Source organism: Pristis pectinata, chromosome 5 (genome assembly GCF_009764475.1).
Source record: "Pristis pectinata isolate sPriPec2 chromosome 5, sPriPec2.1.pri, whole genome shotgun sequence".
NCBI lineage: Eukaryota > Metazoa > Chordata > Chondrichthyes > Rhinopristiformes > Pristidae > Pristis > Pristis pectinata.
Window position 1 is genome coordinate 8,420,215 of NC_067409.1, and position 22,399 is coordinate 8,442,613.

The following is a 22,399-nucleotide window of genomic DNA, read 5'->3' on the forward strand; positions in this document are numbered from 1 at the left end:
CAGGTTGATTAGGGGTTTGATAGGATAACTGAAAAGAAATGGCTTCTTCTGGTGAAGGTATCAAGCACAAGAGGGCATAACCTTCAAATTATAGCTGGGCCTTCTACAGGTGGTGTCAGCAAGTACTACTTCACCAAAAGGATGGTGGATATCTAGAACTCATCCCCTCAAAAACTGAGATCCCATGGAACAGTTGATAAATGATGGAATTTTCTTAAATAAGGCTTTTAAATCTTATGGAATTGTGGCATTTGGATGAATTAACCGGCAGATTAGCCAATGGATGAACAGGCCAGAGAGGCTGAATGGCCTTCTCCTGTTCCTTTGTTTCTAAATGTTTCTGTGATTATCTTCATCAAACTTTCAATTTTTCAGATATTACATTGTAACCTACGTACAGACACTTCAATCCAAGAGCACACCCAAAACAACAGCTCTGGATTTTGTTTTACTCCCGGAACACACATCTAGTGAAGTTAACAACTATATTGTGCGAATTCTTGATCCATCTGCTGCCTAAACTCAAGCATCCTGCCATAATATCTGAACTGGTGCACAAAGGCCTTAAGCAAGTCTTTCCCAAAGAAGAGATGTGCACACTGAAATCTGGTCCCACAACTCCAATGCCAAGTCCATGAAATTCTGGTTATAATCTTCATTGTAATAGTGGCCCCGTTGGAAATTTAACTAAACTTGCTTCACTGGACCAGCTGATCAAAATTTACCTCTGGCCTGTATTTTTGCCTCATGCTAACCTTAAATGTGTATTTATTTGATTTTTTTTGTGAACTAATTCCTCTAAAAATAAGATCAAGCTGGGGAGATGGCATCTTTAAAGCTTCTCCTTCATACATTGCTGAGGGAAAATTCATGCAGAAATCATATTTTGGGATAGACTAACATTCCCATTGTAGGTTTGTATGGAATGTTCTTGGTTGGCTTTGGATCAGAGTGTCTGTAACCTGCTTTCTACAGTGACAAACGCAGTTTCGGAATTCACTGGTATAACTGTGATGTCGTTAAATAATCTGCAATACCTCCATGCTCTTTAACTGCATAGACTCTGGAAATAAAATAAAATCCTGACTCTTTTAATCTGGTGGACAGTTTTGAGAAAGGGACATGGCAGAAGTTCTGATTTTTGAGGTGAGAAAATAGGTATTAATGAAGGTACATTTCCAAATGCTCTCCTAATCCTGTACTAAACGCAAGCTCTGCTTTCATGTATAATGTGTTGATGTGCATTACTAAACTCTTTGAGTCATTGTTCCTTATTATGGCTTCTAAATTTTTTACTATGTCTTTCAAGCTTCATGCAGCTGCAACCTCCCGAAGGTTTCCCAATTTCCAGATTTCTTTCCAATACCGAGTGTCTGGATGTTCCCATAGGTCAATTAATGTCATTTTTCTGTAGTGTTAATATTGTGCTCAGAGAAACTAAATGCTCTGGTCCTGCAGCTGCTTCAAGCTGCATATCTTTTCAATGCAATCAATTTCAGTTGTGCAATCTCCGAAAGTACTTAACTGGGTTTAATTAATGAATAATGGTGAAATATAAAACTACAGATAATGACTTTAAATTATCAATAACAGTTAATCCAAAAATCCCATCTCTATTTCAGCATTGTAGCAATTTTTGTCGAGCTTGGTGATTAATTAAGGCTAATGCAAGGTCCACCACTTTCATTTCACAAAGGGTACCTTTACATTAGCACTTTGTAAAATGAAGTGGTGTACCTTGCTAATCCAGAAGGTGGAGTTAGTCTGTGGAGTTAGTCTGTGGGTTGTATTGTTGAATTAGTGCAGTGAAGCTTGCATCGGGATGGATGGATGTAGGATACAACATAGAGGGGAAAGCAGTCTTTAAGTATAAGATTCTTAGCAGCACGCTTGATAAATTACTGGAAGATATCTACCTACTATCCAGTTTAGTATTCTTAATTGTAACTATTTCATAGAAATAGGTGCAGCAAATTCCCTTCCAGTAAATTACTGACAACAAGAAGTAAGGCAATAGCTCCATTTCACAGTGAAGGGAGGGAGCACATCTTGCATCATTTGCAATTTTGCAATAATGGCCTTTTCAAGATTTTTGGTATAAATAGCGATATAGGTTCTTCTTATTTGCTTGGTCATTGCAGTTAAGTCACTGCATATTATCTAATGGCTGGGCCATTCAAAAGAACAAAAGTGGATTTAAAATAAACTGTTCAATCAGAATTGGCGCAGTTGAAGCCCAGCAGTAACATCAGCTCAGCTTCATATACACATTCTGCCATAAAAATAACTAAGTTAAATAACTTGGAAATATTCATAATGGTCCATCTTTCATAAAAATTGGCATTGAAGAAATAATTTGGAGACCATTCTGGAGAAATAGTTTGAGGGGCCTGATGCAAAGATCCACAAGTATCTATCACAAAATCATGAATATTTTACCATTAAGAGAGTGGAGCATCATGATTCATTGCTTTTTCTTTGGTCATTGTTGTAGTTTCAGAGCCATGTGTCATTATAGGCTTCAAAGCCAGCTTTTGATCAATTTATGTAGTATATTGGATGGAGGTGATGTTTGAATTCTTGGATTAAGTGCCCTCAAAGCTTAGAGGAACCCGTTAGAAATGGAGCAAAAAGCCTGAATATGCCATTGCCAGAAAATTGGACCTAGAGCACTGATTTTAATAAATGCAACAGTACAGTGTGGGGCCAAACACAGTCAAATCATCAACCCAGTGCATGAATAGTGATTTGTTTATTTATTAAATGAATGTCCTTTTGAAGGGCAGTTGTTTGAACTAATTATTTTTTTTCTTTTCCTTTCATATTTTTAAATATTCTTCAAAACTCTGACATAAAAATGATCTCTACCTCTGTGCCGAATTCGTGACATCCTTCCTATTCTTTTTCAAATCATCCTTCCAAACAATGGATTATTTCAATGGAACAGAACTACAAAGCCGGCGCCACATCTAGATGGGTACGTCCTGCCATCTTTTTCTTGTCAAAAGATTTTTGAATTGTCCGTATCTATTATTCTGAAGCCAGAAACTGACCTCCTCCCAATTTTAACCTGAAGTTCAAGCTGGACTGCTAAAGTGGTTCCAAAATATTCTAAAATCTAACTAAGGAGGTGATGTGTAATTTCATGCTTTCTTGCAATGCACCTTGCGAAATGTTCATATAATTATCTTATTGTGGTGAAAACTCGTGCATTGCATAATAGCTTGGAGATCTTGTTGGAAATGAGGATTACCTGGGCTATTGAACGATTCTTGAGTGTTCTTGTATTTGGATTGCATTTTGTTTTCGGGGAGGGAGAAACACACAAACAACCTCTATGGAGAAAGAAATCCATAACAAAGATTCTTGTGCTTTAATTTCTTTAATCCCTTTGAGATGAGGACAGTTGCTTTGTAATAAAGCAAATGGATCTTTAAAAGTTGTTCAGTTTCAGGTCTGGAGACCTTCGTCAGAACTGGGAAAGAGAGAAAAGCCAAAGAAAGTGTGGAAGGGCTGGGTAGAACAAAGGTAGGGGAGAGTGGGTGAACAGCTTCATGGCCAGACCTAAAATGTTAACTGTTCCTCTTTCCACCATTGCTGCCTGATCTGCTTGGTGTTAGTAGTAGTTCTGTTTTTATATCAGATTGTCAGCACCTGTAGTTTTCTGATCATCTTTAAAAGCCACATTACCTTGGCAGATAGAGCGATTAAAACAAGGGTTGAGGAAAATGAAAGCCATTTTTGTTTATGAGCAGGTTAGCTTTTTCATGCATTTAGCTCAGGAATCCCCTTTATCTCCCTCCTTAAGATGTCCCTTAAAACCTAGCTCTTTGACCAACTTTTAGGTCACTAGTCCTGAGGGTTTGCATGCTGAGATCCTAAAAGAAGTGGCTAAAGAGATAGTGGATGCAGTAGCTGTGATCTCCCAAAAATTTAGGGACATTTAAGAGACTCTTAGATAGCCACGTGAATGATAGAAAAATAGGGGGCTATGTGGGAGGGAAGGGTTAGATAGATCTTAGAGCAGGATAAAGTGTCGGCACAACATTGTGGGCTGAAGGGCCTGTGCTGTGCTGTAGTGTTCTATGCTCTAAAATGAGAAGGATCTTGATCATCTGGGTAAGTGGGCCGAGGAATGGCAAATTGAGTTTAATTTGGATAAGTGCGAGGTGTTGCATTTTGGGAAGACAAATGAGGGTAGGACTTTCAAAGTGAATGGTAGGGCCCTGTTGTAGAACAGAGGGACCAAGGAGTACAAACACATAGTTCCCTGAAAGTGGCGTTGCAGGTTTTTGGCATTCTGGCCTTCATCAGTCAGAGCATTGAGTATAGAAGTTGGGAGGTTATGTTGCAAGATGCTGGTGAGACCGCATTTGGAATATTGTGTTCAGTTTTGGACACCCTGCTATAGGAAAGATGCCGTTAGGCCAGAAAGAGTGCAGAGGAGATTGACGAGGATGTTGCCAGGACTCGAGGGACTGTGTTATGGAGAGAGGTTGAGCAGGCTGAGATATTTTTCATTGGAGCGTAGGAGAATGAGGGGCGATCTTATAGAGGTGTATAAAATCATGAGGGGCATAGATAGGGTCAGTGTGCACAGTCTTTTTCCCAGGATTGGGGAATCAAGTACTAGAAGGCATAGATTTAAGGTGTGAGGGGAGAGATTTAATAGGAACCTGAGGGGCAACTTTTTCACCCAGTTGATGGTCAGCATATGGAACGAGCTGCCAGGGGAAGTGGTTGAGGCAGGTACATTAACAACATTTAAAAGGTACTTTGATGGGTACATGGATAGGAAAGGTTTAGAGGGATATAGGGCAAATGCAAGCCAATGGGACTATACTTGGATGGGAATCCTGTTCAGCATGGACCAGTTGAGCTGAAGGGCCTCTTTCCGTGCTGTATGACTTTATGACTCTCTCATTCCTCTGGTGTCTCTTTGGAATTGAAGGATTTTAAACTGCCAATGCGGTACCCTTGTTCAAAAAGGGTAAAATAAAACACGGTAACTATAGCTGGTTAGTGTTAAGTTTATTAATGGAAAAATGTTAGAATCAAAGAAGTAATAACAGAACATTTGGAAAGTCAAGCATAGTCAACCAGGCTTCTGAGGGGGGAAATCTCGTCTGACAATTTTATTTCAGGAAATATCAGTCAGTGTGTTCGGACGAGAACCGGTAGATGTACTATATTTGAGTTTCAAAAGGCATTTGACAAGATGCCATACAATTGATTATTTGCAAGATAAAAGCTCATTGTGTGGGAGGTGATATATTAGCATGGATAGCGGATTGGCTAACCAGCAGGAAGCAGCAAAGAGAGGTAAGGGGGTCATTTTCACATTGGCGACCTGTGACCATAGGGATCAGTGCTGAAACCACAAATATTTACAACATGATTTAGAGGAAGGAAGAAAATATACCACAGCCAAATCTATGGGTGATGCAAAATTGGGAAAGCCAGCTGTGAGGAGGATACAAACACTTTATAAAGAGATATTGATAGGTTATGTCAATCAGCAAAACTTTGCCGGATGGAATAGAGTCATAGAGTAATCCAGCACAGAAACAGGCAGTCCAAGTAAGGGTAACTTCTCAAACTTGGGACAGAAGGAGGCTATTTAGCACCTCGAATCTATGCAAGCTCAAGGAGAAATCCCATCACTCTTTCTCTTATTTCCCTGTAATTATTCTCTCTCAGATGCCTATTAACTTTCCCCGATTCTCTTACCACCCATGTACTATACTGCGGAAAACTTATAACAGCCAATTAACCTAACAACCAGCACATAGGGTCATAGAGTCATACAGCATGGAATCAGGCCCTTCGGCCCAACTTATCCATACAGACCAAGATACCCATCTTAGCTAGTCCCATTTGCCTGCGTTTGGCCCATATCCCTATAATGTACCTCTCCAAGTGTCTTTTAATATACCTTGTAAGTCTAATGGGAAAATTCACTAATTCAATAGTTGTTCACGTTGGAAGGAAGAATGATAAAACAATTTATTATTTAAAAGGAGAAGAACTGCAGAAAGCTGCAGCACAAAGGGGTCTTTGCACATGAAACTCAACTCTACCATTCAAGTGCAGCAGATAATCAGGAAGGCTAATGGAACACTGGCTTTTATTTCAAGGGGTTGAAGTGCTAATGAAGGGAAATCTTACCATAACTGCTGAAGGCACTAGGAGGGTTAGATCTAGAGCACTGTGTACAGTTTTGGTCCCTTTATTTAAGGAATGATATATTGCCATTGGAGACAATCCAGAGAAGGTTCACTAGAATGGTCTTGGGTATGGAGGGATTGTCTAGGGTGTAGAGGTTGAAGAGGTTGGGTCTGTGCCCATTGGAATTTGGAGGAATGAGAGGCGAAGCATTAGGTTCTTAAGCGGCTTGAGTGGATAAATGCTGGGAGGATTTTTCCCCTCATGGGAGAGTCCAAGACCAGAGGGCATAGACCCAGAATAAGCGAACACCCATTTAAAACTGAGATGAGGAAGAATTTCTTCTCTCAAATGGTCGTATCTCTGGGATTCCTTACCCCAGAACATTGGGGACACCAAATCCTTGCATATATTCAAAGCTGAGATATATATTTTAATCATTAAGGGCATTGAGAGTTATGGGAATAAGGCAGGAAAGGGGACAAGGACGAGATCAGCCCTGGTCTTATTGAATATCAGAGGGGCAGAGTGTCAGTTCTACAGGTCACACAGCTCTAGTGAGCCAGGTTCAATCCTAACCTCCAGTGCTGTTTGTGTGACGTCGTGTTTCCCCAGAGTGCTCTGGTTTCCTCCCAAATATGTGCTGATTGTTAGGCTTCTGTAAATTATCCCTAGAATGGATGAGTGGCAGAAGAATCAGGATGGAATTGATAGGCATGTAAGAGCAAATAGATTGCAGGGAATTAAGTGGGGGAATTGGATTAATGGAATTGCGCTGAGAGCCAGCAGGGACTTGATGGCCTGATATGTAGGAAGAAAATATGAATAAATATGAAAATATGAATAATATGGAAATTCTATAAAGATGCAAATTGTTGGTGAATTAGAAGGATCGTCATCTCACCAGTTTCATTTGAATCTGTTTTTTCCAATTTGTTTGATAGCATCCTTCATTCCCACTGAAAATAAAACCTGAATTAATGTAACAGAAAAGTGAGAGTCTCTCAAGTGAGTGAGGGTGCAGACACAGCCCCCTGTTGATGGTCTCAGTACTGAGATGTAGTTATGCATTTTATGTGTGAGTTGTGTAGAATTTGCTTGGAATATTTGTTGTTGTCTGCACAGAGGGCTATGAAATATAAAAGTTACCTCAGAAAATTGATCATCTTAAAGGAATTGTGCAGCTTTTCAATTGTGTGAACACACAGTTAATGAAAACTTAAACTTGTACTGATTGGCAGTTTGAGTGAATTGCCACAGCATAGGAGATGTAGTGGTTCAGATTTGCTTAGAAGCCTCTTTCTTCGCCACTTTTTTGATCTTTATCTACAGAACTGCTGTACTTGATCAATAAATTACACTATCCATACTAAATGTAGGTAGTCACACAGCATCTCAGATTGTCAGGTGTATGAGTAGTTTGATGCACATAGTGATTGCATGATATTCTTCAACAAAATAAGAAGCCTACCATTGGCTTATATGCTAAGGGTGCTCCCTCGTTTGTGCAGCTTGGCTAGGTCACTCACTTCAGCAGCTGACTATTTTTAAAAGCAGATCCTTTTTGTTAGTATGGAAGAGCCTGAATGAGATCAGCCATTCACAGCTGTAAGTTAACAGAGAGACGAGGGAAAAATAATCCATCCTGTTCAGTTTTATCCTTTAATGCTGCACTTTCTGCGGCAATGAATTCACATTTGAAAACAGACTATTAGGTTCTGTGTCCATTCATGCATTCAAGTAGTATCTTTACAAGGACCACACTGTGGTCTGTTCAATTAGAGATTTCACAGTGGTTATATAATGTAATGACATATTAGATGAGTGTTCAATAGTAATTACTTTCAGAGATGCTGTATCCCACGTCCAGGGAGCTGATTAATAAATATCAGGAAAGCAACTTGACATTGTTCAACACAGTCTCTTTATCTTAATTGTTGAGAAAATATCTTATTGCTGTGCAGAAATCACAACACATGTTCCATTACTTTGATTTTTAGTGTACATGTCGTCTTCGGCCAAGTGATAACCGGTTTTGATGCCATCAAAGAAATAGAAAACCTGAAGACAGATGCTGCCAGCCGCCCGTATGCAGATGTCCGAATCATTGACTGTGGAGAGTTTGTCCCAAAATCTGCAAGTCATGGTGATTTTCTTTTTTGAGCCCTCAGTGTGTGTGTGTGCGCACGTGTGTGTGGTAATATTTGCTATTTTAGCATGCCTTGACCAAAGTAGCTGCCAGTCTTTTTAAGTCCATTTTTTCTATGCTTGTAGTTGACAGGCTGTTTGAACAAAGTGTCTTCCCTGGAGGTTTGAAGATTGACTTAACACCTGCACCATCTCCCTTCATGCCAGGTGGGATTACAGGTGCCGGGGCTTTTCCCTTGACAATAATAGATCATTATGCATTTAGTTGATTGCTATTGAGGCTATTTGAACAGAACAGCAGAAGGAGCAGGACAATTGCCTTGACCCTTCTCTGCTATTCAGTAGATCATAGCTGATTCACTTTCCCACTCTCTCACCATCGCCTTGGATGTCCGTTAATTTTCACCTCTGAGCTCTCTGGGGTAGAGAATTCCTCTAGGAGAAGAAATTCCTCTTCACCTGAAATGTGTGATCCCTTATTCCAAACTATGTCCTCGGGTTCTCGATAAGCTCACTAGGAGAAATATCCTCAGCATCAACCCTGTCAATCCTCCTCAGAACTTTAATCCTTTGTAGCCAAGCATGGATCTAGATTGTGATGTGGAAGCCTTATTTTTCTAGCTATATCCGGGCTTTCAGTGGGACAGGGAGGGAAATGCATCAAAGGCAACTGGGAGAGGGCATCACAGTGATGCAGCTAGCAGAGGTCCAATCCTGAACTCGGTTTCTGTCTGAATGGAGTTGACACGTTCTCCCTATGACTGTTTCCTCCAGGTGCTCCATTTTCTACCCACATCCCAAAGACGTGGGTTAACAGTTAATCGACTTCTGTAAATTGCCCCTCATTTGTAGATGACTGGTGGAATTGGGGAGTTGATGGGAATGTGGAGAGAATAAAATGGGATTAGTGAAAGATTAGGATAAATGGGTGCTTGATGGTCAGCACAGGCTTGGCAGGCCGAAGGGTCTGTTTCCATAGTGCATGTCTCTGAGGATCGTAGGGTTGGAAAAGCTTAGAGATAAGAAAGGAGAGAGAGATATTAAGGCAAGAATGAGAATCTTAAAATGGGAGCCATTGTAGATAATGCATCAGCTGGGTATTGGGAACAGGATGTGTTTTGTTAAAACATGGGCGGCAGAGCAATGTTTGACCATGAGTTAGGAGGGGAGAAGGAAAGCTGTGGAGCAGGAGTGCATTCTAATAATCAACTCCAGAGATGACACTGGTACAGAAAAGGGTTGCTGCAAAATTGCATTGCTCTGTCCAGGGGAGTGTAATTTTCTTGAGTAGGCTCAGAAAATTTATTGGAGTACGTCACGGGAACAGGCCCTTCGGCCCACAATGTCCGTGCCGAATATGATGCCAAATTGAACTCTTCTCCTTGCGTGTGATCCATAACCCTCTATTCCTTGCATTTTAACATGTCTAACAGCCTCTTAAACTCCACTGTAGTATCTGCCACTACTCCCCCCCTCAACAGCCCGTTCCAGACACCCACCACTATGTAAAACAAAAACTTGCCCTGCACGTCTCCTTTAAACCTTCCCCCGCCTTAAATTCATGCCCACTAGTGTTAGACATCTCAACCCTGGGATAAAGATTCTGACTGTCCACCTATTTATGCCTCTCATAATTTTGTAAACCTCTATCGGGTCTCCCCTTAGCCTCCGATGCTCCAGAGAGCCCTTTGATAGAGCTATTCCCTGAATAGCCTTGTCTATGATGTTTGATCTTCCTGGGGTAAGTAGAGAAGTTCTCGTGTGATTTCAGCCTGAGGGAAATGTAAGGGCTTTTGAGTGCATTTTTCACTTGTGACTCCAATGTTTCATCTGCTGGATTTTGACACCTGAGAATAGGTGTCGAAGTACATGCAACAAATGTAGAGCATTGCACTTGGAAGTTTACTAGCTTTCTCCTCTTCTCTCCATGTTGCTTTTGTTAACATGTGGACCTTGACAAAGCAGGTTTGTGGCTTATTTAATATGAGGCAATCCTGTTGTCATTTATCTATTCACGGATCAGCAGACACAATCTGGCAGAATTTGACGATCAGCAGATTGAACCTTTTTGTCTCCAAACCTTAACGTTAAGGGCCCTGAGAATTCATTTCCTTTGGCTGCTAACAGCTAACTTAAGTACTTTGCGCATGGATTAGCAGATGCTTATAAATTTCCAGTCTGAGTTCAGATGAAACCAACTTGCAAGAAGTTTCTTTTTAATGTCACCAGGGTACATGTTTGTAGTGATATATTTACATGGGACCTTTCACTTTGTCTTTTGTGTCATTCAGTGACTGAACGCAAGAAAAAAGTCACCATCTCCTACTCCTCGCACGAATCCGCAACCAGCTCAGATTCTTCAACGTCTTCTAAGTCCTCGGACTCAGAGACGGAAACGGAAGAAGAGAGGGAAAGGAGAAGGAAACGGAAAAGGAAGATGAAAACCAAACACTCAAAAAGACGAAGAGAAACCAGGAGCAAAAAGAGAAAAGTATCATCCAGCCAAAAGAGGTGCAGTATCTTGTTTTTCTGCACATGTTTGTGGAGATGATGGAGAGGTGTTTTAGAAGTGAATTGCAATGAAGCGTTACCTGATACTTCTACTGAGTTTAGACATTTGAATCAGTCAGGGAAGTTAATTCTTGGAGTGGAAACTGCTACTATGGCTAGAAAATCAAATGAGTCCATCACTTCCATATCTTGCATTCTCTCTGATTTGCAGTTAATTTCTTTCTTCCCTATTGTTGGCTTTTAGCTACAAGTTATAACATTGGAAGAAAGCAGTTCACCATGCTTTCTCAAGGATATTTTGGAATGGGCATAAATACTGACCACTATGACGCTGGAGGAACTCACCAGCATCATAGTGTTTTTCATCTAGATTCCAGCATCTACAGTCCTTGGTTTCTCTATAAATACTGACCGTCTCAGAGACATCAATATCCTGTACATGAATCTTTTTTAAAAAAAAGCTCTTAATTGACAGAGAGAGAATTAAGAAATTACTTCTTGTAATGTTTCTACTCCTCTACCCACTGATCCGCACCCTCCCCCCGCAACCCAACACATTCTATTTATTGACTTCGTCTTTGGGCTTAGATTCCATTTGGAGTAGCTTTTCAGCACCACGTCTGCCTAGCATATGGGAGCCTGGGCATTGAGTGACGACATGGTCTTGACGGGCAAGCATTGAAACCCTGTCCTCTTTCGTTCTTAATAAAGGTTGCTACCTTGTTTTGACCTTGCACCTTATTGTCTACCTGCACTGTACTTCCCTGTAGCTGTGACACTTTGTATTCTGTTGTTTTTACCCTGTGCTACCTCAATGCACTACTGTGTAATGAATGGATCTGTATGAACAGTATGCAAGGCACGTTTTTTCACTGTACCTCTGTACAAGTGACAATAATAAGCCAATACCAATAATAGTGAGGAGGTGTAGCACTGACTATTTCACCCTTCCAAACCCATTAAGTGGAGAGGTTGCCATTAGTAGTCTGAAGCTGCTCCGATGAGATCCTCAGTCCAGAGAGGCGGTCGAGCTTGGGTCCTTCAGATCTGCGTGCTTAATCTTGTTTTGCATTTTTAAAAGAAATAAAATTTAGTTTTATGGTATGGCTCGCTGTCTACTTGTATCTCCTCCGATCTTTTGTTTCAGTTCCAGTTTTGTTTTCCCTTTGATTCTCCAGATTGCTTACCAAGTTCCTGCCATGTGACAATGTGAAGATAATTATGGGGGATTTTAACATGAAGGTGGACTGGGAAATGCAGCAAGGCGGTAGTACTCAGGAGAGTGAGTTTGTGGAATGTCTAAGGGATGTTTTTCTGGAGCAACTTATTGAGGAGCCCACCAGGGGATCGGCTGTTTTGGATTGGGTGCTGTGTAGTGAACCCGAGGTGATTAGGGAACTAAAGGTAAAGGAACCACTGGGAACAAGTGATCACAATATGATTGAGTTTAGTTTCAAGTTTGAGAAGGAGAAGCTGATAACTGGTGTATCGATATTTCAGTGGAATAAGGGAAATTACAAAGGTATGAGAGATGAGTTGGCCCAAATTGATTGGAGGAGTAAGTTAGCTGGAGGGACGGCAGAGGAAAAATGGAAGAAATTTCTACAGGAAATAAGGACAATGCAGGACAGATATATTCCAAGAAAAAAGAAGGTTTTGAATGGAAAAAAGGCACAGATGTGGATAACGAGGGAGGTGAAGGATAAAATAAAAGCAAAAGGGGCGGCGTACAAAGTAGCAAAAATTAGTGGGAAAACAGAAGATTGGAACGATTTTAAAAATCTGCAGAGAGAAACTAAGAAGGTCATTAGGAAAGCAAAGATGAGTTACGAAAGGAAGCTGGCGGACAACATTCGGAAGGATTCTAAGAGTTTTTTTAAATACATAAGGAATAAAAGAGAGACACGGGTTGACATAGGACCAATTGATAACGGTGCAGGAGGTATTATAATGGATGATAGTGAGATGGCAAGGGAATTGAATGAATATTTTGCATCGGTCTTCACCGTGGAGGACATAAGCAATGTGCCCATTAGTCAGGAGTCTCACGAATTGGAGCTGAGTTCAATTGAGATTAATAGGGAGAAGGTGCTTGGAAAACTAAAGGGGCTTAAGGCTGATAAGTCTCCCGGACCGGATGAGGTGCATCCCCGGGTTCTGAAGGAGGTGGCTGTGGAGATAGCGGAGGCGTTGGCGATTATTTTTCAGGAATCGATAGATTCTGGCATGGTTCCGGAGGACTGGAGGGTAGCGAATGTAGTTCCGTTGTATAAGAAAGGTGGGAGGCAGCACAAAGGCAATTACAGACCTATTAGTCTGACGTCAGTGGTGGGAAAATTATTGGAGTCTATCCTCAAGGAGGAGGTTACCGAATACCTAGAGGCGCAAGGCAAGATAGGACCTAGTCAACATGGTTTTGTGAAGGGGAGGTCCTGTCTGACCAACCTATTGGAGTTTTTTGAAGAAATCACAGGTAGGGTGGATAAGGGAGAGGCGGTAGATGTTGTGTATTTAGACTTTCAAAAGGCCTTCGATAAGGTGCCTCACAAGAGACTGATTAATAAGATGAGAGGTCATGGAATTATGGGCAGGGTAGCAAAATGGGTGGAGAATTGGCTGGTTGGCAGGAAGCAAAGGGTGGAAATAAAAGGATCTCGTTCTGGTTGGTTACCGGTTACTAGTGGTGTGCCGCAGGGGTCGGTGTTGGGGCCTCTCCTTTTTACCTTGTACATCAATGATTTGGATGATGGAATAAATGGTTGTGTGGCTAAGTTTGCGGATGACACCAAGATAAGTGGAGGAGTAGGGAGCATAGAGGAAATAGAAAGAATGCAGAGGGACCTAGACAGTTTAGGAGAATGGGCAAGGAAATGGCAGATGAGATTCAATGTTGAGAAATGTGCAGTTGTACACTTTGGAAGTAGAAATAAGCGGGTAGATTATTATCTAGAAGGAGAGAAGATTGATAGTGCGGTAGTACAAAGGGACTTGGGGGTACTCATACAAGATACCTTAAAAGTTAACCACCAGGTTGGATCGGTGGTTAAGAAAGCGAATGCTATGTTGGCATTCATCTCGAGAGGTATAGTGTATAAAAGTAAGGAAGTGTTGATGAGGCTCTACGGGGCGCTAGTGAGGCCTCATTTGGAATACTGTGCGCAGTTTTGGGCCCCGCATCTTAGGAAGGATGTGCTGACGTTGGAGAGGGTTCAGAGGAGATTTACGAGAATGATTCCAGGAATGAAAGGGCTTAAGTATGATGAGCGTTTGTCGGCTCTTGGACTGTACTCGCTGGAGTACAGAAGGATGAGAGGGGACCTCGTAGCGACATTTAAAATGTTGACAGGTAAGGATAGAGTAGATGTGGCTAGGCTGTTTCCCTTGGTGGGCGTGTCCAGGACCAGAGGGCACAATCTTAGAATTAGAGGGTACAGTTTCAAGACAGAGATGAGGAGAAGTTTCTTTACCCAGAGGGTGGTGAAATTGTGGAACTCCTTGCCACGCACAGCAGTGGAGGCCAGATCAGTGGGGGTATTCAAGGAGGAGATAGACAGATATCTAAATAGTCAGGGTATCAAGGGATATGGGGATAAGGCTGGCAAATGGGATTAGAATAGTTTTTTTTTCTCTCTCTTTTTTTCCCACCCCATTTCTTTTTCCCTTTTCCTTGGAGCAGACTCGATGGGCCGAATGGCCTGCTTCTGCTCCCTTATCTTGTGATCTTGTGATCTCAGACTCTGAGGGATTAGTGCACTGAAAATGCTCAATAAAAAATGAATCCACAACCCTCTCCATGTATGCACACATGCACATGTGTGTGCACATATACATGTGCATGTGCACACATACAGACTATTCATGTCAGTTACGCTTGGAAGTGTTCATAGTAAAATATAAAAGCTTCCAATAACATGCTACTTTATTTTTCTTTTTAAAAAGCTATAAACAGGATATGTTACTTGAATCCAAGGTCCCGTTTCAGCAGATGTTATCAGCGACTTGTATCGGTGATGAGGTTAATTTTAGAAGGGTGAAACCATGAGTATTTTGGCTCAAAGCTCCAAGCGTCAGCTGCTGTTCATCCACCTCAGACTCCTCTGCATGTGTTCACTTCCTTCCCCAAAGAGAGGAGAGAAGAAAGAATCTCGAGTGAAACTAGAAAGTGGGTTTGAGAGAGGGAGACAGAGATTTTAAAACTTGTTCTGCAATTTGTTTTTCCTCTCCCAAACCTATTAGATGGTTTTAATTGTCATGTCTTTGTGACTGAGCTGGTTTGTTTGGAGTGAGTGTTGTGAATCATATCAAGCACCACTCCTGGATCTGAATAGATAACACAGATTGACACAGAAGTGCAGCACTAATAGATTGCTGCAATTCAGAGTTCAGATTCCTTCCCTCAACCGAAAACAAATTGGCCATCAAGTTTACTACTGGTTGTGGGACCTACTTTGGCTGCACTGTTAAATTTAGCAACTTCATTATCAAATCAATTAATTTCACATGAAGTGCTTTAAGGTATTCTGAGAGTACCTCTATAAATGCAAGCTCTTCGAGTTGGTCTAATGTGGGAAGCCTGTGTTAATGTTTTTGGGTTCTGAGTAGCTTTTTTAGAATCATTCTGCTCAGGATAGAACAGAAATGATTAGATGTATTCTTCCAAGAAGATATCAACTAAGCAAATGGCAGAAGTGGTAGGCTAAAAGGAGAAATTACAAAAAAGTGGAGGTTCAATTTAAGATTATTGAGCTGAATAGCTTGCTTCTGTGTTGTAAACGCTATGCTATTCAAAACACACCTCTGCTCCATCTGAGGAAAGTGGCTATCGGTAAACATATAGAACGTCTTCAATGTAAGCATTTTATAATGACCTCTTGGGATGAATCTGCACATTTAATTTAGTGCACGTTGTTCAAACATTGTCACAGCTTTTTATGAATTAGTTGTAAAGCACAATGACTTCTAGAGGGAGGAGAACAAAATAAGGGGTCAGTCATTTAAAGCTGAGGTGTTTAAAAATTTCTTCTGTTGGAGGATGATGAATCTCTGGAATTCTCTGCCCCTGGGGGTGGTGGAGGCCAGATCATTAGATATATTTAAGGTGGAGATGGATCAATATTTGAAGGTTCGAGGGATTGAGGGTTATGGGGAACTGGCAGAGAAGAGGAGTTGAGCTCGGTATGGTCACCTGTGATCATATTGAATGGTGGGGTAGGTTTGAGGGGCCGAGTGGCCTACTCCTGCTCCTACTTTCTTGTGTTCTTGAGTTGGTACTGAGTTTCATCACTGTGGTAATCATTACCTTTCTTTGTTCCAGTGCTTCAGAATCTTAGTGGAAAAGTCCCTTCTTATCCCCAATGGATTTCCCTTCTTATCCCCAATGGATTTCCTATTCACCAATTTCCTTAAAGATGCATTTTGAGATTTATAGATTTGGTGCTGTGGGAAATCATCACTTCAGTGAATGCCCCATTTTGATAGCTGCTAATTGTGTTTTCAATGATTTCAGGCTGTATTTCAACATGCTTGTGCACACACATCGGTAAATCCAGTGCTTGGTGAGCTTCAGTCTGCTTTTTGTCCTTCAGCAACCATAATGGCGTGGACGAGGAAGATGAGAAAGACAGAGATTTAAACCCAAAGCGACAGAAACTATCTGTAAGGCCTGAAGAGATTCCTCCAGTACCAGAGAACAGATTTTTGCTCAGGCGAGATGTGCCAAAACCAGATACTGAGCCGTGAGTAAATTGCAGTAACTCTGTTTTACATTGCTACTGTTTCTTAAATCAATTATTAACAAGTAAAAAGATCAAAAGAGATTTTAAATATATGAAATTAACTTTGCTTTTGTTGCTGTATTAAAGAGAATAACTGTAGTATCTGGAATTTTATCTCTGTAGTATTTTGGCTAATTAGTACTCATTTTAACTTTTTGACTGCATCCCATGGTTCCGAGAGAGAGACGTACAACAGTCGATAATTACTCTCAGGCTTTTTTCTAATCTGTGCCAATAAACACTCCCATTATTCCACTTTAACTTCATCGTGTTTTGGTTTGATTTCCCAATTTCTTTTCCTTCCATTAGCCAAAGGTATTGAGTTCTTTTCCTTGATTGTGTTGATAAGCACTTTGAAAGAAAATTATGATCAGGGCAAAGAATACTTTCTTCCCTAGGTGCTCCATGTTGGCTTCAATCACTCTCTGATCTGGTGTGGAATGGTTAGTAGCTTGTTTCCCTCAGCCCCCTTCATCCACACTATTGCACCAATTTTCTGACCGGTTTCCCCCACCAGCTATTGTTTGACCAATTTACTGACTTTATCTGATGATCCAAATGGATGCTGATGGTCCTTCTGCTATTTTTCAGAGGACCAATAAGTTCTCCAAATGACTTGGCCAAAATTGCTCATTACAGATTCTCTTTCCCTACCCCCAAACAGATCTCACCAAAAACTGATCCTGGGGGCAGATCTGTTCCCCAGAACTGCTAGCAATTGTCCTTGGGCTGTGCCTTGGTCCCCAGTGCAGTGTTTCACTGGAAGCCTAGGACCCAGCATTTGAGCAGAGGGGCTGTGTCACTGGAAGATTTTCAACAGCTATTGAGGTTCCACTCCATGTTCAAAGCTGATGGCGTGAATGAAGCTATTGAAAGTTGGGGAATGTTTTCAATATTCAGAAAATTCTAATAACGTTTGAGCTGAGTCAGAAATTTTACACATTAGTAGAAAGATCTAAAATATTAAATTTTGTTTTCTTTTACACGAAGAAGCATGTAAAAAGAAAAATTGAAGGTTAGCAAACAATTTAATGAAACAACCTCTTGCCTTTTAATGACAACCAGTGTCTTGCATTCATTCGAAAATCAAAAAACTGCAGATGCTGGAAATCTGAAATAAAAACAGAAAATGCTGGAAACACTCAGCAGGTCAGACGGCATCTGTAGGAAGAGAAACAGAGTTAACATTTGAGGTTGAGGACCATTCATCAGAACTGAAAAGGAGAAAAAGTAAGTGAGTATTAAGTTGCAGGGAAGATGGGGGTGGGATGCAGAGGACAAAGAGAATATCTCTAGGGTGAGGCCAGGGTTGTCTTGGGGATAAGCTGTAAACAGGGTTACCCAGTTGATGAGTTACCGGGAGAAATTAGGGAGAGAGAACGTGGTCTTTTGTTCAGGAAAGTTACTAAATGAGAGCAATTAAAGAGTGATAATGTAAGTAGAAAAGGCGATATATCTGAACTAAAAGTTGATCTAGAGTCCGGCCAGCTGCAACGTGCCCAGACAGAAGATGTGGTGCTGTTCCTCAAGCTTTATGTTGGGACTCTTTGTACCACTGTAGCAGACCACAGGTAGATAGGTCAGAGGGAGATGGTGAATTCAAGTGGGAAGTTCAGGGTTGCCCCTGCAAGCTGCGGGCATCCCTGGATGGTGGGAAGGGAAGAGGTGAAAGGACAGGTGTACCATCTCCTGTAGTAAACTACAGACATTTGAGGCCAACACGAGGCTTGAAAAAACAGCCTGAGATGAGTGTGTTCTACCAACTAGGCTAGCTGGGTTTGCTTACAGCTCATCCCCTGGGCAACCTTGACCTCACCCCATCAGAGAGATTCCCATTGCCTATCTGTTCTTCACCACCCCGCCACCCTTCCTGCAGCTGGATACTACTTTTTCTCCTCCTCACATCAGACAAAAGGTCCTTGACCTGAAACATTGACTCTTGTTTCTCTTTGTCCAAATGCTACCTGACCTGCTGAATGTTCCCAGCAATTTTTTCTCATATCTCACATTCATTTCAATGAGACTGTTGTGCTTGTGGCCAGGTTTAACCCAGTCCAGCTCAACTGAGCGAGCAGACATCCTTGCCTACAGGATGGGAAACCCTCTGGAAACTCACACTGCCCCATTGGCTTCCACGAGGAGATACAAGAAAGACTGCGGATGCTAGAAGTCTGGAGCAGCACACAGCATGCTGGAGGAACTCAGCAGGTCAGGCAGCATCCATGGAGGGAAATGGGCAGTCAACGTTTTGGGTCGAGACCCCTCATCTGGATTGGAAAGAAAGAGGGGAGATGGCCAGTATAAAAAAGGTGGAGGGAGGGGGTGGAGCAAGATGCTGCCTGATCCACTGAGTTCCTCCACCATGTTGTGTGATGGTGGGTGAGAGGTGGACCCAGGTGAGAGGGGGATGATGAGGGGGAGAGTAGGAATGATGTAAGAAGCTGGGAGATCATAGGTGGAAGTGACAAAGGGCTGAAGAAGATGGAGTGGACAGAGGACCATGGAATAAAGGGAAGGAGGTGGAGAGGGGAACCGGAGGGAGGGATGTGTGGGTGATGGCAGATCGAGAGGGTGGGGAAGGGGAAAGAGGAGGAGTGATGGGACCTGTGGGATAAGGGAAAATAAAAGGGGGACAGAGGGGAGTGGTTACTGGAAGTTAGAGAAATTTATGTTCATGCTGTCAGGTTGGAGACCACTGGCTACCTCCCCTCTTTCTTTCCAGTCCTGATGGAGGGTCTCGACCCGAAACATTGACTGTCCATTTCCCTCCATAGCTGCTGCCTGACCCACTGAGTTCCTCCAGCTTTTTGTGTGTGGACTCCATGAGTCCATCAATTTAACGCAGGAGCAGCTGCAACGAGCAGTGCCAAGTTAGGCCCAATGCTGTGCTGGGAACCGGATCTTCAGCAGGGATACCTGGCTGGCTTTGGGACAATCAATCCACTAAGATGTTCTAGAAAGGTGATAATGTGTAGATTGACTACAATGTTTTCCTTCCAAGTAACAGTGACTCCAGTTCAAAATATAAATAATTAATTTAGATCTGAAATCTGGAGGTGTCCTGGAAACATGACAAGTGCTAAATGAATGATGGATTGTTCTTTATTATCAGAAAGCTTGCTGCAGCCGGGATGTGGAGTTTACGCAAGGCCTGCAAAAACTGAAAAGCGTACTTAGTCTTTTTGTCGTGACAAAACAGCTCAGCAGTACACAAGGACATTTTTTCCCACAACTATTGGCATCCTCTCCACACTTGAATAACAAAACATACTGTACTTGGGAACCTTGTATTTAAGGCTGAGAAGAGACACAGTTAACAAAGTTGACATTAAACATTGATTTGAAGAACATGCAAATTGTGCAGTATTGAGATTTTTCCTTTAGTTTTAATTATTTCAGATTTTATTTTCATTCCCTTACAGAAAGCTTCAGGAGCCACCTTCAACAGTTAGTGAGCAGAAACCAGTGGTGTCGAAGTCAGGCCGTAAAATTAAAGGCAGAGGAACAATGGTATGTATTTACTCTGATCTCCCTGTAATCTCACCAACTTTTCTCAGGGTTAGGGAATCAAGAGTCAGAGGACAATGGTTTAGGGTGAGAGGGAAGAGATTTAATAGGAAACTGAGGGGCAACTTTTTAACCCAGAGGGTGGTCAGTATATGGAATGAACTGCCAGAGGAAATGGTTGAGACAGATTTATTAACAGCATTTAAAAGCCACTTGGACAGATACATAGATAGGAAAGGTTTATGAGGGATATGGGCCACACACAGGTAAATGGGACTAGCTTGGATGGGAATCTTGGTTGGCGTGGACCAGTTGAGCCGAAGGGCCTGTTTCCGTGCTGTATAACTCAACTATTTTCAATTCGCATTTCTGAATTTCATCTCAGTACTTCTCTAATAGTACATCTGATAGTAGTGTTGCCCACCTTCCCGCAGCCTCGATCTTTGAAAACATCAAACCATGGCCCATTCCCACATTGACTCATTCTTTCTCATCATCTTGAAACTTCAACCTGCCCTTCTTTTAAAAGGCTTGCTGCTTAATCTTGCACCCATTTCACCATCTGTTTTGTTCATCCCTTAGCTTTTGAATGCTAATGGTATTTTGTTAATAGGGCATCAAATATTTCACCTAAATTTTTCCATTGTGTCTTTAGTGCAACTCATTTTGTGCTTAATTAATGGAAGTCTTTAGGTTAATCATTAACATCAGATGGAAATTTTTATCCCTAATTTATCTATTCCAAAATATGTTTTGATATCGAAAAATAATTTACCATTTCGGCATACTCAAATAGAAACTGTATTAATTTTATTGCTTTTAAGATCTGTGGATAGAACTGATGACTGTGAGTTGTGTGGTACCTGAGCCATCAATGATTTCTAATGTACCTGTGGTTCCCTTAATGGATAACTGACCCTCCTTGAGGAGGAGGCAGGCAGGGTCTTTACCTCAGGTTATATATCTAGCAGTGGCAAAGTAGAGCTCAGCCTTTGTAGCAGACTCTATTTTAGTAACTGAGGCAGTACAAGAGCTTTAGAGCACTGCTGATGATTGACTACCTCTCTTTGATGCAACCCCCGTGAGGTTGACCCATTATTCAGATTCTTTCCCTTGGTACCAGTTAACTCTGGTAGCTGATGCTGTGTAGCTTAGTAACATTTTTTTTTGCTTTGCTAAGCAGTTCTATTCAGTTAAACTTCAGCACTCCTTCATGGCTTGACTTGTAGTATATCTCTAGGGGTGGATAGGTCTGTTCTTTTAGCTAGAGGCAAAACTACCTAAGTGGAATTTTTACTACATGAGAGGAATAGTCGAGAGATTCTTGCGTTGGAGTACTGACAGTGATATATATACCTTAACATAAAAAGCTTTGATCTCTGTGATGACCTCAGAGTAGAGTAGTTGGCTAACAATCACAGTTTAAGTTCACATGTGAAGAACATGCATGTGGTTGCAACACCAAGGGGCTGCTGGAATAATGCACCATTAACTATCCTCCAGCATCCTGGAGATCACAATAGTGTTGGGTTGATCTTCAGGCTGTGCTGACTATAGCAGGCTTCAGCTTTCATGATAGCAGAGGCATGTTGTCGATGAGGAGATCTTGAGACGCAGGGTGAAGCAGCAAGGCTCTTACAATCCACCAATGTTCATTGTAAGTTATCCCTTTGTGCACATTAGACCAAGGCAAAAGCAATCATTTCTCCCCCAATTATGAAAGAGCCTGCCAACACATAGATGGGCTCTCACGGCTAAGTTAGCTTATGTTTGTATATTTAGGTACATGTCGAGTTCTCCATAGGACTCAAGTTACAAGTTATGTATAATTTATGTTAATTTAACTTCATGTTAAGTTATGTTTGTAATGCACTGTGTTGCTGCTGCACAGAGCTAATTTTCATGACATTTATACCATGTGTATGTAAGCCTATGACAATAAACATGAAAAGAAACAGTTTGGGGAATATGCGATGCTAGAGCTTCTGGTCTTCCACAGTGCAGACACGATTTGTGCAGCGAGATGACAGGAAGAAAAACACAGGAGGGGGAGAGCTTCAAAATGTAATTTGCTTCCAAGCCACAGAACGTTGAGAAATCGCATTTCACTCTTTTGTATCTTCTCTCCTCTTTCTGGGTCAGCGTTATCGTACTCCTTCAAAATCTAGATCGCATTCGGAATCGGAACTGGATGAGGAAACCAGTGAAACACCACCTCACTGGAAAGAAGAAATGCAGCGCGTTAGAACATATCGAGCCGCCAGCTTAGAGAAGTGGACCAAAGGAGACAAGTA

At 41.6% G+C, this 22,399-nt stretch overlaps 1 protein-coding gene across 9 annotated transcripts in view; it reads left to right on the top strand.

The window, feature by feature from the left end:
* nktr (natural killer cell triggering receptor) overlaps positions 1–22,399 on the top strand; it is a 174,830-nt gene that overhangs the window by 120,087 nt on the left and 32,344 nt on the right. For all 9 annotated transcript variants that reach the window (XM_052015714.1, XM_052015716.1, XM_052015718.1 and 6 more), the window contains 6 exons: positions 2,948–2,977; positions 8,166–8,311; positions 10,605–10,824; positions 16,410–16,559; positions 20,021–20,108; positions 22,248–22,396. In XM_052015714.1, coding sequence (XP_051871674.1) covers positions 2,948–2,977; positions 8,166–8,311; positions 10,605–10,824; positions 16,410–16,559; positions 20,021–20,108; positions 22,248–22,396 — 783 coding nt within the window. The remainder of the gene's footprint in view (positions 1–2,947; positions 2,978–8,165; positions 8,312–10,604; positions 10,825–16,409; positions 16,560–20,020; positions 20,109–22,247; positions 22,397–22,399) is intronic.